Source organism: Zootoca vivipara, chromosome 5, assembly GCF_963506605.1.
Source record: "Zootoca vivipara chromosome 5, rZooViv1.1, whole genome shotgun sequence".
NCBI classification, from domain to species: Eukaryota; Metazoa; Chordata; class Lepidosauria; order Squamata; family Lacertidae; genus Zootoca; species Zootoca vivipara.
This window is the reverse complement of record NC_083280.1, coordinates 21,996,455-22,012,650: the sequence shown is the minus strand read 5'-3', so window position 1 is coordinate 22,012,650 and position 16,196 is coordinate 21,996,455. Positions and strand designations below refer to the sequence as shown.

At 46.9% G+C, this 16,196-nt stretch overlaps 1 protein-coding gene across 1 annotated transcript in view; it reads left to right on the top strand.

The window, feature by feature from the left end:
• The first annotated feature begins 231 nt into the window (after positions 1–231).
• The window catches only part of GMPS (guanine monophosphate synthase), a 54,790-nt gene continuing 38,825 nt past the window's right edge, over positions 232–16,196 (top strand). The window contains exons 1-2 of the mRNA XM_035133403.2: positions 232–470; positions 13,607–13,788. Of these exons, the coding sequence (XP_034989294.2) occupies positions 444–470; positions 13,607–13,788 (209 nt within the window). The 5' untranslated portion in view covers positions 232–443. The remainder of the gene's footprint in view (positions 471–13,606; positions 13,789–16,196) is intronic.

Below are 16,196 nucleotides of genomic sequence, written 5' to 3'. Positions count from 1 at the left end.
GCTGTGGACACCCCACGGGCGAGTCTCCCTCTTTATATAAACGGACAGCATTGCGTTTCCTTCCCCCGGCGGCCTCCCCGCGCCTTCTCCGTCCGCCAGTGGGCGGGCTCGGCGCGCCGCTCTCGCTCCTGCCCTTCTTCTCCCGCCCGGCGCCGAAGAAGGCGGTCCGCGGGGCGCCGGGCTCCTCCTCGCGGGCGGCGCGTCCTGGCGGGGCGGGCGGGCAGGATTAGCTCATCTCGGCCGCGGAGAGGCAGCACAGCGGCGGCAACAGCAAGAGCGGCGGCCCCTCGGTAGTCTCGTCCTCCTTCCCGCCCGCCTCGTTGCGCGCTGCTTCCCGGCGCCCTCTCCCTCCGGCGGCTGTGCGCACACGGACCCGGGCGCGCAGCAGCTCGTCCCTCGGCCGCCCCTCCAACCCTCCGGTGTTTCCAACCCCGGCCGGCTCTATGGCTGTGTGCAATGGAGACGCCAAGGTCAGTGCCGCGGCGCCGGCGGCGGGAGGGACGGGGAGGCGAAAGGGGGAAGAGCGAGCGAGGCAGGCGGGGAAGGGAGAGCGGCAGCGCGGCCCCTCCGCCTTCCCTCGGCCCTGCCGGGCGAGCTTCCTCCGGGGGGCTTTGTGTGTGGTGGCGGCGGCGCGTCGTGCCGGAGGCGGGAGCTATCTGGGGCGAAGGGCGAGCCCGGCTTCTTCTAGGGTGGCCCCCCACCCATTAAAAAACAAAAGCAAAACACCCCCACGAAGCTTCGCCTCTTAAGAGCAGGGGCAGGAAACGACACCCCTCTCCCTCTCCATTTGCGCGGCGTCCCCCTTTTGCGGGAGGGAGGAAGAAGCGGCAGCTTCACGCCGGGCACATGGGGAGAAAAGGCGCGGGGGGAGGGGAGGAAGAGGAAGGGAGGGTGGCTGGCACCCGCCTCCCCCAACGCGGGCACCCGGGAAGGAAGGAGCTCGGCGAGCGCCCGGCCCCCAAAGTCCGCGGTAGTCCCTCCCCTTCCCCTCCAGGCGCATTCCCGCTGCCACTTGCCCCACATGGGCTGTTTCTGCTGCGGCTGCTGCCTCCTTGCCTGGCAGAACGAGCCCCCCCTCTCTCTTTCTCTCTCTCTCTCTCTCTCTCTCTCTCTCTCTCTCTCTCTCTCTCTCTCTCTCTCTCTCTCTCTCTTTCTCTTTTCTTGCCCCCCACCCACCCCTATTACTGGTCAAAGAAAGGCAATCGGCTCCTATGCCACTGGCAGAGCAGGCTGGATTATTATTATTATTATTATTGGGGGGGCAGAGAGATAGAGAACTTTTTCACAAGTCTGATTCTTTTCAAAAGACCTCTTCCACCCATAAGCCTAAGCAATGTCAGCTGCTTGCTATGGGGCAGTTTCCCCCCCACCCCCCCTTTTACTAGATGGGGATTTGTGTGTGGGCATTTGTACCTGACCGAAACAGTGTTTAAGAACTGTGGTGGGCTTGGCTACGGTAAAAAAAAAAGACTTTTTTTTTACTGCATCCTCATACTTTTACAGTTGCCTGTAAGTTCTCGTAACACCCCTTAAACTCTGCTTATGGGGATGGTGAAAGGCTTTGCACAACACACACACACTCGCACGCACACTCTTACTTTTGAGTGCATGCTTGTCTGTAAAGTGTGTCTAACCCGTTTGAGGATCTTTGAGAACAGGAACGTTTTGAAAGCACACTCATTCTGAAGTTTTAATACTGGTGCGGGAAGAAGTCTTGGAGGAATTGCTCTTCCCTTCCCCGTTGAGCATGGGTCAGGGGTGAGGTGGAGACAACCCCCCCCCCCCGGGTTCACCTTTGGAAAGATTCACTCGTATGACCAAAATTGCTTCTATGGTGTCTGATGGTTGTTCCTCACGGCCCCCCAGAATTAACTTTAAAGCAACACTCCCCCCCCCTTTTGATACAGCAAATATGTTATAAGTGTGTGTGTCTCACACACAACCCTAATTCTCAAATACTGTAAGAGTTTCCAGAACTTCAAAGTTCTGTATAGATGGGCAAAGCTAGATTCAATTCAAAGGCAATAAAGTTTATATTCTACCAAGCAGACCGAGGAATGATGCACTCCAGTATTAGGCTATTTCAGAGGATGCTAATGTGTACATTTAATAAATATCAAGCAGGAATTGTAGTTTATAAACATAAGTGGATTGGAATGGCTTATGTTGAGTCAGACCCCATGGCCCTTTTTCCTGTTAGCAGAGAAAACTTTGTACATTTTATTTAGTAGCAGAGACGCTACTAGATTGGTAATATGCTACTAGGTGGTGGTGGGAAATAGCCAAAATCCTATTTGTCTAGGCTGTCAAGGCTGAATCAAATGGGCGCAATCTCTTTTCCTTGGAATTCCCTTTTCTGGCTCTTCAAATAAGTTGGGGAAGGGGAATGTAGTAAGCTTCCTTACACTGAATTAGACCATTGGTCCAGCTAGTTCACTATTTGCCTACACCAGGTCTGCAGGATTTCAGACATGGGTCTCTCCCAGGCCTACCTGGAGATGCTCCCAGGCCTACCTGGGACCTTCTGCATGCAAAGCAGATGTTCTACCACTGAGCAAGTGTTTCAGATTAAAGGCATTAATGGTATGGAAGAGACATCGTTTATTTCATAATTTATAAAGTGCCCAGAGAATGCCCAAGCAGTGTGCAGAAATATAAATATAAAACCCATTGCTAAATGACCTGGTTCCAGCTCTACGGTCCTATGATTTTATGAAAACCAAGCAACATTAAAAGGAACAGAAATGAAATAGACTGATTTGAGAAAGCACGGGAGAAAAGAAAACACAGCACAGTGTTGGAAGTTGATTCACTTTTGAGGCAGTGTTGGAATCTCAAGATGAATAAGACGTAGCTCAGTTGGTTCGTGCGTGGTGCTGACACCTCCCAGGTTGCCGTTCGATCCCATAAGGGACAAAAGCATATTCCTGCATTGCAGGGGGTTGTACTAGATGATCTTTAGGTTCCCTTCTAACTCCATGGTTCTATGAGATATCCTGTTCTATAAGATAAACTAGGTGCCAAATGGCTCCTTAAACTGGGGTTACAGTTGGCAAAACGTCTAGTTGCTATTTTGGGGCAAGACAGTTCTAAAGTCTTATTGATGGACAGACTGTGATGGATTCTCAGTTAAGCATCTGGCTAGTTCAGATGGTAACCTTGAGCTAGGTTAAGAGCTTTGAGAAGAAAAGCAACTTGATCCAGGGACAATCCACATATATATTGGCCTATTCTGACCTCTTTTTCTTTTTCTGCTGCTCAGGCTGCACAGAAAAAGCATTTTGGTTCCAGAAATTCATTTTCCGGCTGTGCAGATAAAATATAATGGATAGAATTCTACCAGATGGGGTATTAATGTTGTACACACACACCTGAGTGACCAAGGTAGGATGTAGGGGGAGGGGGCAGCTTCTCAGATCCTGCCCAGATCACAGTACATAGCTGCCAAGTTTTCCCTTTTCTCACGACGAAGCCTATTCAGCATAAGGGAATTTCCCGTAAAAAAAGGGGATAACTTGGCAGCTATGACAGTAGGAAAACCTCGACTTGATAACTCTCTTAACAAAGGTGTTGCATGTTGTTGATAGATTGCCCCAGTGAGCATCTGTTCCAGAGGCTGGCATTGCCTTCTTGTAAATGCCTTGCTTACCTTTTTAGACTTGCAGTATTCTGATCTGGTGGGTCATTTTGTATGGTAGAGAACAGCTGCCTAGGTCAGTGATGGGCAACCTTTTAAGCTTGGTGTGTCAAAATTCACCAAAAAACCGAGCATAACTCGGGTGGTGTGTCACTTTAAAAAAAAAAAGTTTAAAAAAGGGGGGAAATTATTAAAGTTATTTTAAATGCAGTGGCATTGATGGTGGCGGTATTGGCAGTGGTTGCAGCGGTGAGGTTGGGACCTTCCTTCTCCTCCCTCTCCGTGGTGCCAGTGCGCCTCGAGGTAGGTTGTCTCAGGCCTTGGGACCCCTTAGCTTCGGCAGCTCCCCTGATGTTCGCGCGAGGGCGGTGGCAATCCTGGAGGCTCCGAAGCCGGTCAGGGAGCGCAGGTACGCTGGCCGTTTTCAAGAGCTCCGCAACAACGTGCCAATCCCCATTTTGCCTCGCCAGAAGTCCACAAGGCCCCCAGAGATGCGTCCTTCTCGGCGTGCAGCCGCGTGTCACCGAAAATGGCTACGCGTGTCAGTGCTGTCACGCGTGTCATAGGTTCGCCATCACTGGCCTAGGTGATGTAACCCACCTAATTTTGCAAGATGGGGGGTGAATGAGTGAAATAAGCATGTGTGAATAAGAGTGAGAGTGATGAGAATACGCAGAACCAACTGTGTCAACTGTAGAATTTTTATTGGACATGTTCTTAGTAATTTTGCTCTGTTCTCTCATCTCTCTGCACAAGCTCAGCTACTTTTTCTTTGCACTTCCAGTTCTTAAGTGTATGCAGGTCGCAATATGCAACACAAAAACAGTTTTGCAGCCTGAGCCCCATTCTGACAAAGTATTCAGTTTTCAGAAAAGTTTCCCCAGACTATGAATCTATTTATCTCCAGCCTCTTCATCTACATAAGGAAGCTTTGAACTCCTTACTTGTTGCACAAATCTTCTGACGATTTTTGCTTTTGTTGCAGCCTGATTCTGTGCAGGGTTTTGTGAGCCCACTGAAGTCAACGGGGGTTGTGTAACTCACTTTGTACAGGAATGCAGCCTGCCCCCTCCCTTTTAAAAACATGCATGTGTATAGCATGTTACAAAAGCTTGTTTGCTGTTAGCGGCATATGGCTGGTAATACTGGAGTTTTCTAAATGCTTTCTGGCAGGAGGAACGATGAGGAAGGTGCTCTCTATGGCAGCGTTTCTCAACCGCTGTTCCGTGGCACACTAGTGTGCCGCGAGACGCTGGCTGGTGTGCCGCGAGACGCTGGCTGGTGTGCCGCGACGTGCGACGACGAGAAGGGCGATTTGCATTGTCACGTGCCTGGCGGCCGCCAATAAGTAAAAGGAGCCGGCCGGGTCACGACGCGGGGCGAGCGCAGCTCTCAACAGCCACCACCACGGGAGGGTGGTTTTAGACAAACTTAAAGAAGCTGGCTGGATGAGCTCAACCTGAAACTTGCTGAGCAAAGGATTGTGCTGGCAGAGAAATCAGCGGCTTGTGAAGCCTTATTACAGGAGATTGCAACCAACACAGCAATTGGCAAGTGTTTCTTACAGTCATAATTATATAGTCAATATAGGGCGGCACAGAGTTAATTTTTTTAACTTTTTAAATGGTGGTGTGCCTCGTGATTTTTTTCATGGAACAAGTGTGCCTTGGCCCAAAAAAGGTTGAGAAACACTGCTCTATGGTATCTTTTATAAACCTGCTGCTGTGTTCACTGACTAGGGCTATCCAGTTAGAATGCTAGGGGGCTGTCCCCCTTCCTTCAAAACTTTTCTAGGGGGTATTTCTTTCTAGATGGTTGCTGGTAGCATTTGAGCTTTCTCCACGATGCCTCCACAGTTTCTTCTTTGTGGCCATGGAACGTCGGTACCTTCCCTAGCCTGGTACCTAGTGGGTATAGCCTTCCCTAGCCTGGTACCTAGGACGCGGGTGGCGCTGTGGTCTAAACCACTGAGCCTCTTGGGCTTGCCAATCGGAAGGTTAGCGGTTCGAATCCCCGCGACGGGGTGAGCTCCCGTTGCTCGGTCCCAGCTCCTGCCAACCTAGCAGTTCAAAAGCACGTCAAAGTGCAAGTAGATAAATAGGTACAGCTCAAACGGGAAGGTAAACGGCGTTTCCATGTGCTGCTCTGCTTTCGCCAGAAGCGGCTTAGTCATGCTGGCCACATGAGCTGGAACAGGGGTCAGCAAACCTTTTCAGCAGGGGGCCGGTCCACTGTCCCTCAGACCTTGGGGGCCGGACTATATTTTGAAAAAAAATATGAACGAATTCCTATGCCCCACAAATAACCCAGAGATGCATTTTAAATAAAAGGACACATTCTTCTCATGTAAAAACACCAGGCAGGCCTCACAAATAATGCAGAGATGCATTTTAAATAAAAGGACACATTCTACTCATTTAAAAACACGCTGATTCCCGAATTGTCCGCAGGCCGGATTTAGAAGGTGATTGGGCCGCATCTGGCCCCCGGGCCTTAGTTTGGGGACCCCTGACCTGGAAGCTGTACGCCGGTTCCCTCGGCCAGTAAATCGAGATGAGCACCGCAACCCCAGAGTCGTCCGCGACTGGACCTGATGGTCAGGGGTACCTGTACCTTTACCTTTAGCCTGGTACCTAACAGATGTTGTCCGACTACAACTTCCAACATCTGGGACCATGAGTGATGCTGGTTGCGACTGTGGAGCTGGAATCACAACAGCACCTGTGAGGGTCACATTTCCTCATCCCTGTCATAGCATCCGAACCACAAACTCAGTGGAAATTCTGGTGCCAGTTTGACAAGGCTACAAGCCCTATCATCCTTGAGCACTGACCATGCTGCCTAAGGCTGACAGGAGCTGTAGTCCAAGAGACCTGGAGGGTACCAGGTTGGGGAAGCCTGGTATAATGTGTGCAGATGAAGACGGCCTGTTCTCTCTCCCTCCCTTGTGTTAGGGAAACTGAATTATCCTCGATCAGCTGTTGTTGCCTGGGAGTCTGTGCTCATAGGTGGGTGAGTGGGTACTGCTGCTCTTTTTTGGGAACTTGGAACATTATGATTTTGTCTGACTGAGCCGCCCCCCCCCCTTCCCACGTTCATCTTTGAAACAATTTCCCAATTACTTCCTCTTGCCAGTTCCACGTTGGGGACATTTGTTATGACCAAGCCTTGTCAGGTGAGAGGTTTGACAACTAACAGTCATTGTGATAAGTTAAACACATAGCTGTCACTAGGGAAAGTATGAGAAATATTCTCCACATGATGTAACCAGTGGATTTGCCTTGCAAAAAGTGAATGTGGCAGATGGGCTGTGGGAAGGCACATTAGATACAGAGAACTGCTCCTGTAGGGATGACCTTCCAGGTCCACCGCTAAGTTTCTCAACTTAAAAACAAAAGGGCAGGGGGAGAAATCTGTATGAACATTGGCAACCCAGAACAGCTCTCTGAATTGAGATGAGAGAGCGTATGTGTCAAGCATGTCGAACGGACTTCATTTAATGCTGGGAATCTGTTTGCCTTAAATTGTTATTTATCCCTGATTATGCTGATTCTGAGAATATTGTGGTGGGAAGGTCCAAATCAATCTTTAGCTGATCTTCAGAGCCCTGTGGTTGATATTGTATAGAAATTGCACTTTTTACTTGGGCATTCGTGTCTGCCTCTGCCACAGCAAAAGCTTTTTTTAACATCACCTGGTCAAATGGCATTAAAATTCACTTGTGATACGCATTTTTCAGTGCAAAATAATCTTGGATGATGGTGAATATAATAATTCCCATTCCTCTTTCTCTGTAAGTACCTAGGGTGGATTACAGAGAGGTAAAAATGCAACTTTAAAACCAGTTAAAACAATATAGAATCAGAAGACTAAGCTGGGTCCTATATATATATATATATATATATATATATATATATATATATATATATATATATATAGGTGTCAGAAAGACAGTGTAAAGGAAGTGTGTCTTCAGCCTATGATGAAAACTGTTCAATGAAGGCACCAGATGTGCATTTCTGGGGAGGGAATTCCATAGTATAGGGGCAAGGTAAGGCATATTATAGATTTGATTTATATTTATTTGATTCCTTTATTTCCCCTCTCCCTTTCCCAGCTACTTACATAGCTAGTTAACATGTGCATGCCACCCACCCACCCACCCATCAGTAATGTCAATGACTTTTGTTAAACCAGTCCTTGGTGTTTTGAGTGTTTTGACATTAGAGACATTTTGCAGGATAGGCTACTATAGGATTGGGCTCTCATCTTTGTTTCAATTTGGGGTATTCATGATCTCTAGAACTTGCACAGGAAACTGCCAGTAAAGCAGATCATGAGATGACTTTTAAAATAATATTTCATCATGTAATTGGTTTGTTTGGTTGATCAGTCACAGATAACTGCAGACTTCTCATGAATGAGATGATTTATTTCAGCGCGGACGCTTGTGATTTGAATTAATCTACACAATCTGAAATCTTGAAAAGGGAAGAAAAGGGCCTATTGTAATTTTATTCTGACCTCCCTTGTCTCCCGTCAGAGCCTTCTTTCCTGAATGAAGTTTTTCAATTCAAATGTTCTTAGCTCGTTAATGATTTCCCCTTTATCTAATTTCAGTTGTATTCGAAACTATGTGCTATGTAGAATCCTACTATTGCAACTACTGACAACAGTACTCTGCATTCACTTAGAGTGAATCCACATGATGGTATTATGACAGGGGTCAGAAAACTTTTCCTGCAGGGGGCCAGTCCCCTGCAAGGGGGACAAGTAGTCCTCCTCCCCACATGCCCCAGCCGCCTTCTCTGTTTGCCGCCTCCCTCATACGCCGAAGGGCTGCTGGTGGTGGCGCGAAACAGGCTTCCTCCTCGCCTAGAGAAAGAAGGCGCTGCACTTACCTTCCCAGGGGCTGCCACTACCACCACCAATGCTTCTTCTTCTCGTGAAGCAGGTAGGCAGAGCGAGCTTGTCCGCTTCGCTCTCTGGCCCACAGGAGTGCCAGGGTGGCGACGGCGATGGGAGGAAGACGCCGAGTGGTGGTGGCTCTGCCCCTGATTCTGCCCAGGCGCTGTAATTTGCCGCCCCCTGTATTATGACATGACTTAACTATTCGCCGTTCAATCAGCCTGAGCAAAAGGCAACTTTCCTTACTCCAGTGCATGGCAAATACAACCCATGGTTTTGACATCCAGTTTGCCTTTATGAGACTTAAAAGTTTTGTTCCTTTGTTCTCCCTCCATGGGCAATGGGCCTTTTCTGCGGTGGCTCCTTGTTGGTGGAATGCTCTCCCCCAGGGAGGCTTGCCTGGTGCCTTCATTCCATATCCTTGGGCAAATACATTCCTCTTCATCCAGACCTTCTATAGCCTTTTCAACTGTGTGTGGCCAGGGTGTGTGTGTTATTTCGATTGTTGTTACATTATTTTTTGTGTTTTTATACCACCTTGCGATCCTTGGATGAAATTTAACAAATAAACACTAAATAAATAACAAACCTTAAATGCAGGGGAGAACCTCTGGCTCACAGACCTAATTAGGCCTGCCAGGCCTCGGAGATTGGCCCACCAGGCAGTTTTTGGTAAACTGTAGCCACCATCCTGGGTCTGACATACAGTATATGACATCAAGCGCAGGAATGTTCAAGCTGTGGCTTTAACCTTCAAGCCAGCGGTACAGAGGAAGGTGGAGAATTGGGAGAGCACTCTCAAGTGTGCTTCCACATTTTTTTTTATTAAAATAATTCCTCAATTCTCATCTCCTTAATGGCTAGGTGAAAAGTGGCACTTAATGCCAGGACAGAAGGGATTTCCTTTCTCTAATAATTCAGTGGCAAAAAAATCTAGTTAAAGTTTGGTCATGTGACCCCAGTTGATATAACTCTGGTGTTCTGTCATGGCTCACTTTACATTTTGTCAGTCCCATAATCATGGCAAAGAGATCAGGTATACCTCCTCCTCCTCCTCCTCCTCCTCCTCCTCCTCCTCCTCCTCCTCCTCCTCCTCCTCCTCCTGTGTGTGTGTGTTTACAGCAATTCTGTACAACCCATTAAAAAGTTCTCTGGGCAGTTCACAAGTAAAAGTTGAAACGACAAAGTATAAAAATAGAGCCCTTGCTAAAAATGAACCCTAGCTATAGTTTGTTTTATCCAGAATCTGAATTCAGTGGCTTCAAACTTCAAAGTTTAGAACTACCTATGTTAGAGTTCAGTTTGGTTAAGTTGTGATGTTAACCATAGTTAGCATGCAAGAGGAAGGTAAAAGGTAAAGGATCCCTGGATGGTTAAAGGTAAAGGGGCCCCTGACCATCAGGTCCAGTTGTGTCTGACTCTGGGGTTGTGGCGCTCATCTCGCTCTATAGGCTGAGGGAGCCGGCGTTTGTCCATAGACAGCTTCTGGGTCATGTGGCCAGCATGACAAAGCTGCTTCTGGCAAACCAGAGCAGCTCACGAAAATGCCGTTTACCTTCCCGCCGGAGTGGTACCTATTTATCTACTTGCACTTTGACGTGCTTTCGAACTGCTAGGTGGGCAGGAGCTGGGACCGAGCAACGGGAGCTCACCCCGTTGCAGGGATTCGAACCGCTGACCTTCTGATCAGCAAGCCCTAGACTCTGTGGTTTAACCCACAGTGCCACCTGGGTCCCTGGATGGTTAAGTCCAGTCAAAGGCGACTATGGGGTGCAGTGCTCATCTTGCTTTTCAGGCCGAGAGAGCCGGTGTTTCTCCACAGACAGCTTTCTGGGTCATGTGACCAGCATGACTAAATGCTTCCGGCCCATTGGAACACCGTGACAGAAGCCAGAGCTCACAGAAACGTCGTTTACCTTCCCGCCACAGCGGTAGCTATTTATCTACTTGCACTGGCATGTTTTCGAACTGCTAGGTAGGCAGGAGCTGGGACAGAGCAACAAAAGCTCACTGCCGTCGCGTGGATTCGAACCGCCGACCTTCTGATCGGCAAGCCCAAGAGGCTCAGTGGTATAGACCATCGTGCCACCCATGTCCCATTCAAGAGGAAGACCACAACTGGGGAAGGAGGAGAATAGAAGGGAGAACGGAGAGGAAATAAAAGTTTCTGGAATATTGTTCGCCACCATTAGTGCTACTTTACTATGGGAAAGGTGGTATGTAAACGGAAGTAGAAAAACAAGCTTCTTCTCCCAAAGAATTCCCCTTCAATGTTCCATTTTTGCTTGTAGAAGAGCCTTTTGTATTTTGTACTACAGATGTAGTACATAAACACTGCAAACCTCTAAACCCCGAGGATATTGCTATATTTAATCCTCTGTTACTTCTGCATTTGGCAGTTATAGTCACACAAACACACACAAACGCTACAAGATTGCCTTAACACCCGGTCGAAATCTGTAATCTTGTATCCAGTTGCACTCTTACAAAATCAAATTGATTAGAGTGAGATGCATGCGATGCATGACTGACTGCAGTATTTTAATGTGCTGCCCATTCCGTACCTCTTCCTTAAGACCATGCGTGGAATGATGCCTAGCGGCCTCGATTTCTAAATTCAAGAAGGGTTGCTTATTCACAAATGACATACAAGGCTTCCTGATGCCATGGGCATTAGGACTTGAACCATGGTTGCTGGAACCAGGCTGGGACCTAAGTCTGGTGAGTTTAGGTAAACAGATAAGGATGTGCTGCCTGGGCCCAGTGGCGGAGCTTCATGCTGCGGCACCGGGGGGGGGGGCAGAGAGCAGGCGGGGCGGGGCACGCCGCTTGCAGGGCCGTGGCACCCAGTGCAGGCGGGGGAGAGCTGTGATGGCGCCCCACTGGGATCGCGCTGCCGGGGGCGGTGCGCTCTTCCCGCACTCCTCTTCCTCTGCCAATGCCTGGGCCCTCGACAGTCTTTAGGTAACACGACACCTCTGGGCTGTAGAGGCCTAGTATAAAAATACTTGTGTCTGTGCCTGGCCAACAGAACAGAACAGTACCACCTCCACCTCCAGCTCCTGATTTTGGGGAGCTTTTCTTGCCAAAGTTCATGCACACCTGAGCCATAAACAGTGTTCAAAATTAGCCAGGCGCCAGACACGTTTTGCGACTGGTACAGGTCCAGTTGCGACCACATGGAGCTTTCCGGATGCTAGGTTGGCGATTTAGAGAAGGATCTGAAATATTTTCCCTTGGAATAGTTTTATTCTGGATTGCTTTATCTGATGTTTCAATGTGCTGTAAAATGCTTTGAGGTTTGTTCTTTAAAACATACAGGTGAAATTCGGAAAATTAAAAGGTGAAACCAATATATGAGATAGATGCATGACATGCAAAAATTATTTGTTGTAATTGTAATTATTTGTCGTTAGGCGGGCCAATTATAAGTGGAATTTAATTAATGAAATGCAATATTTATTTTTGTATTATTGTAACTATTTGTTTTATTACTGTGGAATTTCCAAAAGAAAGCATTTGTAAAAATTAAAAGAAAAATAAAAAATAATAAGTTGCATTACTGAAATAAATGCACTTTTCGATGATATTCTAATTTTCCGAGTTTTACCTGTAAAGTGGTATAGAAATGGAATGAATCGTCATCGTCATCCTCATCCCATTGGGGATGCGAATGGTGCCTGGGCATTCCATTGTGGCAGCCTATGCGCCAAGGAGAAAATGCTTAATGTTGCACAGTATACAGGAAGTGTTGTGTTTGTGAGTTTTCTTCTGATTGGTGTCAGACCCTTAACTTAAAAAAATTACTAAAGTGTGTGTCAGGGCTGCGCGAACTCTGGTTTTCAACATTGTGATATATCACCAGCTAAACATTGTGTTATACCAATATATCACGATGTCTGAAATAAGGATGGAGCTATTGGCTGGCTTCACAGTTCCCTCCCGCATCCTTATTTTTGCCAGTGACTGCTTTTGTGATTTGCTGCCCACTGCATGGAGCAGGGGACAGCTGAGCCAGAAGAGTTAACAGGGGCTTCAGGAATTGAGAGAAGCGTTGGCTGGCTTCACGGTTTTCCCCTCATTGTGATTTTTGCATAGCGCGCATGCACACACGTCATGATTACGATATATTGCCAGGTCAAAAATTATGAAACCGATATCACAATATGGACTTCAAACCAGTTTTGAAGCCCTACTGCATTCTGGTTCATACTGTGAAGGAGAGTGATATGGTATCGGCAGACCTATTTGTATGGAAGTAGCCCCATTTATTTCCTTCATGGATGCAATTCATTTATTTATGCCCATCTATCAGTCGCTTCCCTTGAAATACCTCAAAGCAGTTTCACAATAAAAGCAATTGCACAATTTCACTCACACACACAAATTATAAACAATTTCACATCCTATACCGCCTGAATCTCTAAGCTAGGCTTGCAGATACATCCACAAAGGTTGCTAGAATACACATTTTATTAGGCCACCTGTCTCTGCAGCTAGTGCTAGTAATTTATTGTGACACATCCTTAGCCTGATTAGGGATGCAGTCTCATCTCATTTTTAAAATCTTCCCATCCTGTTCACCTGAAAGTACTGTAGTACGTTTTTGCCCAAGCGGAGGGGCTGTTCCAAGCTTCCTCTTGGGTAACCCTCTCCCATTAAAGTGTTGCCTCTTCAATTACTAGATGCTGCTTCTAGCAGAAGCAATGGGAAAAAAGGAAGGATGTGTTAGAGCCCCAGGAAGGGGTGCAAAATGACCAACATTGCATCTATATTCATTAATAAATAGTATCTGTTAAATGTGACTAATGCAATGTGTTTCTCCTAAATTTTCTATTTATTACATATAATGCTACAGTCTAGGGTGGTTGTTGTTGGTTTTTTTTATAAAAAAAACCATGTATTCTTAATTATTCCAAGAGACTTCCCAAAGCAAGAGCTTGCAAGTATCTTAAATAATTAACTTAGCTACTTCTCATTTAAAAAGTAGTTTAATTTTCTGTTCTAGCTCTGCGCTGATAATCCAAGTGATAAAAGTGTTTGTGTAAATAATGTTCACAGTTGGAGAATGCTGGAGAAGATCTCAAGGATGGTCTCTGCCGCTACGACGGAGCTGTAGTGATACTTGATGCTGGAGCGCAGTATGGGAAAGTCATAGATCGCCGAGTCAGAGAACTGTTTGTCCAGTCCGAGATATTCCCTTTGGAAACACCTGCCTTTGCCATCAAAGAACAGGGATTCCGGTAAGATTCATTCTGTTTTGTGTTTTACCTTTTAAGTTCTGAACTTTGTCTGGGAAGCCAGAAGGAGGACTTGAACGGTGCTTTTATTTAGCATGAGTAACTTGACTGTCAAATCAATTTTCTGATAATCAACTTTGGAACATCTAGTGAGGGATGTACTGAGGAAAATGTACACGGTTTCTTATCCTGGGATTATTAGAATCATAGAATCATAGAGTTGGAAGAGACCACAAGGGCCATCCAGTCCAACCCCCTGCCAAGCAGGAAACACCATCAAAGTATTCTTGACATATGCCTGTCAAGCCTCTGCTTAAAGACCTCCAAAGAAGGAGACTCCACCACACTCCTTGGTAGCAAATTCCACTGCCGAACAGCTCTTACTGTCAGGAAGTTCTTCCTAATGTTCAGGTGGAATCTTCTTTTTTGAAGTTTGAATCCATTGCTCTGTGTCCGCTTCTCTGGAGCAGCAGAAAACAATCTTTCTCCCTCCTCCATATGACATCCTTTCATATATTTGAACATGGCTATCATATCACCCCTTAACCTTCTCTTCTCCAGGCTAAACATACCCAGCTCCCTAAGCCGTTCCTCATAAGGCATTGTTTCCAGGCCTTTGACCATTTTGGTTGCCCTCTTCTGGACACGTTCCAGCTTGTCAGTATCCTTCTTGAACTGTGGTGCCCAGAACTGGACACAGTACTCCAGGTGAGGTCTGAGCAGAGCAGAATACAGTGGTACTATTGCTTCCCTAGATCTAGATGCTATACTCCTATTGATGCAGCCCAGAATTGCATTGGCTTTTTTAGCTGCTGCATCACACTGCTGACTCATGTCAAGTTTGTGGTCTACCAAGACTCCTTGTACCATTAGAAGGTGGAGATGGAGGATTGAGTGTTTGAATGCTCCCCTTGCCAGGCAGAAGACTAGTACAGTGGTACCTCTACTTATGTTCACCTCCGGTTACATATCCTTTGGGATACATACGCGGCAAAGCCGGAAGTATTTTTCTGGGTTTCGCTGCACATGCCTGCGCAGAAGCGCTCTACCGCATCATGCGCGTAAGCAGCACCTCCGGTTGCGAATTCCTCGGCATCTGACCGGAGCTCCGGAACGGATCCCGTTCACATCCGGAGGTACCACTGTACGGGATAGAAGTCTACTCTAGAACCTTCACTATAACCTACGTTTCTCCTATGTTTAGGGAGTGTTCCATAGAGGGGGCATTTAGTCATTCAATTGCCATGAATATTGTGAGATTATACAGACCATACAACATACTGCCCCGCTTTTTTAAAAAAAGCAAATGCAGATTGGATCTGACACTCAATATATCAGATGTTTAAAACACATGCAAAATCCTTCTGAAAGAGTTCTAGTCTTGAGAGGGAGGGGGGTTTGAATAGCTCACCCATCAAGGACCATCCTGGCATGTTCTTTAACATGCTCAGATATGGCAAACACTGGGTCAGATTCAAGTTCAGTGGTGGGATTCCTGGTTTGACCCATTTCAGATCAGAAGACCTGTGAGCTTTCCCTTTACTGAGACACTGTGATTGTGGGAAGTAAGGGTTGAATGGAACAGAAAGATCAAGTTGGGTATTATCAGCATGCTGAGGACAAGCTCACTCGAAACCTTTCTGCTGTTTCTCCCTAGTAGCATTAAGGTGGAATCCATCAGGATTCCTTAGTAGGTGAGGGGGAAAGACAACAAGCAATCTGCTTATTGCACCCTCTGGACCTTTCAGTTTAGGAGCAAGTAATTGCTTTTCAAGCAGCTATTTGAACAGTCACACACTTAGACCAGGGGCAGCTCACCTGTAGCCCTACAGACGCTGTTGGACTCCAACTCCCATCAGCCCCAGCCAGTGGCCAAGGATGGTGGGAGCAACCTTGACTTAGAACTCCCAGTGCCACAATTGGGGCCTAACAAGATTCATAGGAGAAATGGCATCCCAGTCAATGTCAAAGCAAGCATTACTGGTAAAAAACAGATGAGTGGTACAGCAGCCGTAGGAAAATATTATTTTAGTGCCTAAGATAAAAATAGCGGTGGCTAACTTTTGGTCCTCCGGGTGTTGCTGGCCTACAACTCCCGTAATCTCTGACTATTGAATATGCTGGCTGGAGCTGATGAGGTTTGGGAGTCCAACATCAAATAAAGGCCTGCAGGTTAGCCACCTCTAGGATTTGCCAACGAGAATGAATTCAAGCATGCTTGTGGGATTGAATCCAGAAGGTAACAGCTTAAACCTAGATTTCATGTCCATTTACCTCCCCGTAAAAAGCTTTTCTTAATCAGAATGTTAAAAACGCAGTAGCAGCAGAGACAACAGGTATGCACTTGTTTTCCTAAACCTACCAGTTCTGTGGCACAGTCTTTAAATGCTATTATTGCATTTAAACAAAAA